This window comes from Myotis brandtii, unplaced genomic scaffold (genome assembly GCF_000412655.1).
Source record: "Myotis brandtii unplaced genomic scaffold, ASM41265v1 Scaffold30452, whole genome shotgun sequence".
Classification (NCBI taxonomy): domain Eukaryota; kingdom Metazoa; phylum Chordata; class Mammalia; order Chiroptera; family Vespertilionidae; genus Myotis; species Myotis brandtii.
Window position 1 is genome coordinate 1 of NW_005337218.1, and position 1,104 is coordinate 1,104.

Here is a 1,104-nt window from a genome sequence, read left to right on the forward strand (position 1 = left end):
AATCAGGCTTTATTGAAGAAGTGACAGATGATTCCAGTTTTTTAGGTGGTGGTGGCAACTGGATGGACAATAGCACATCAACACATTTTACAGAGTTCTGGCGCAATTTGGACCACACGATGATTATACAAGATTTTAGACCATTTCTAAGTAGCAATGCACTGGACCAAGATAATAGAGCCAATGAGAGAGGTCACCAAACTCACACTGACTTCTGGGGACCAAGTCGACCTCCACGGTTGCCAATGACTCGGAGATACAGAGCACAAGGAAGCACTCGTCCTGATAGATCCCCAGCAATTGAAGGGTGAGTGCACAGTTGTTTTAAGTTCTTTTTAAGGGCAGTTGCAATGAAAGACATATTGCCTTAATCTAATCTTTATCAGGGTCTCATACTTACTACCTTTGTGGACAAGATGGAGGTATATAGACAGAGTGAAAATGAAGCTAAATTGAATGTCTGTAGTCAACTCATACCATGAAACAAATGATGAATAGCTAAAGGGTAATAAAACTAATGATATAGGTCTCTGGTTAACATTTTTATTAATGTCTCAGATTAATATAGGTTTATCAAAAATTCAGAAACAAATGAAAGGGATATCAATATATTGGATGACATTAGGATTCAAAAAGACCTCAGCAGATTGGAGCAGTGGACTTGATATGAAATTTAATAGGAATAAGCATAGAGTCTTGTGACTGCCAAAAACAGTCATGCAACAAATGTCTATTGAGTCTTTCATGCTACAGCATTTGTACTAGACACTGGGGATACATGTGAGTCACACCATTGCGTGGTGGCTCCTTATCTCTTGGATCCCATTTACTAGGGACAATAAACAATTTTAAAAAATATTTTCCTTATGCATAGGATTGTGTTCGTACTTTATCTGCTTATCTCATTTAACCCATATGAATTAGTAGCTGCTATTGTTATTCTCATTTTACGTAATAACGAGACTCACAGAAATGAAAACGGGATCAGTGGTAGATCCAGGACTTGAACCCAGGGATATCTGAATCTAGAACTGTACTATCTGATACAACAGCCACTAGCCACATGTGGTTATATCAGTTTACATTAAAAGTTAACAACTCGCC

General features: G+C 37.9%; 1 protein-coding gene across 1 annotated transcript; it reads left to right on the forward strand.

Annotated features, from left to right (window-relative positions):
- Positions 1-6: 6 nt before the first annotated feature.
- LOC106724854 (E3 ubiquitin-protein ligase RNF115-like) lies at positions 7-831 on the forward strand. Its single transcript, XM_014533778.1, has 2 exons — positions 7-307; positions 559-831. Exons 1-2 carry the CDS (start codon positions 63-65, stop codon positions 566-568), a joined length of 255 nt encoding a protein of 84 aa, XP_014389264.1. The 5' UTR covers positions 7-62; the 3' UTR covers positions 569-831.
- The last annotated feature ends 273 nt before the right edge of the window (positions 832-1,104 follow it).

Bases quoted from the DNA above. Each gene is read 5' to 3' on its own strand.
- LOC106724854 (XM_014533778.1), top strand. From the start codon at position 63: ATGGACAATAGCACATCAACACATTTTACAGAGTTCTGGCGCAATTTG.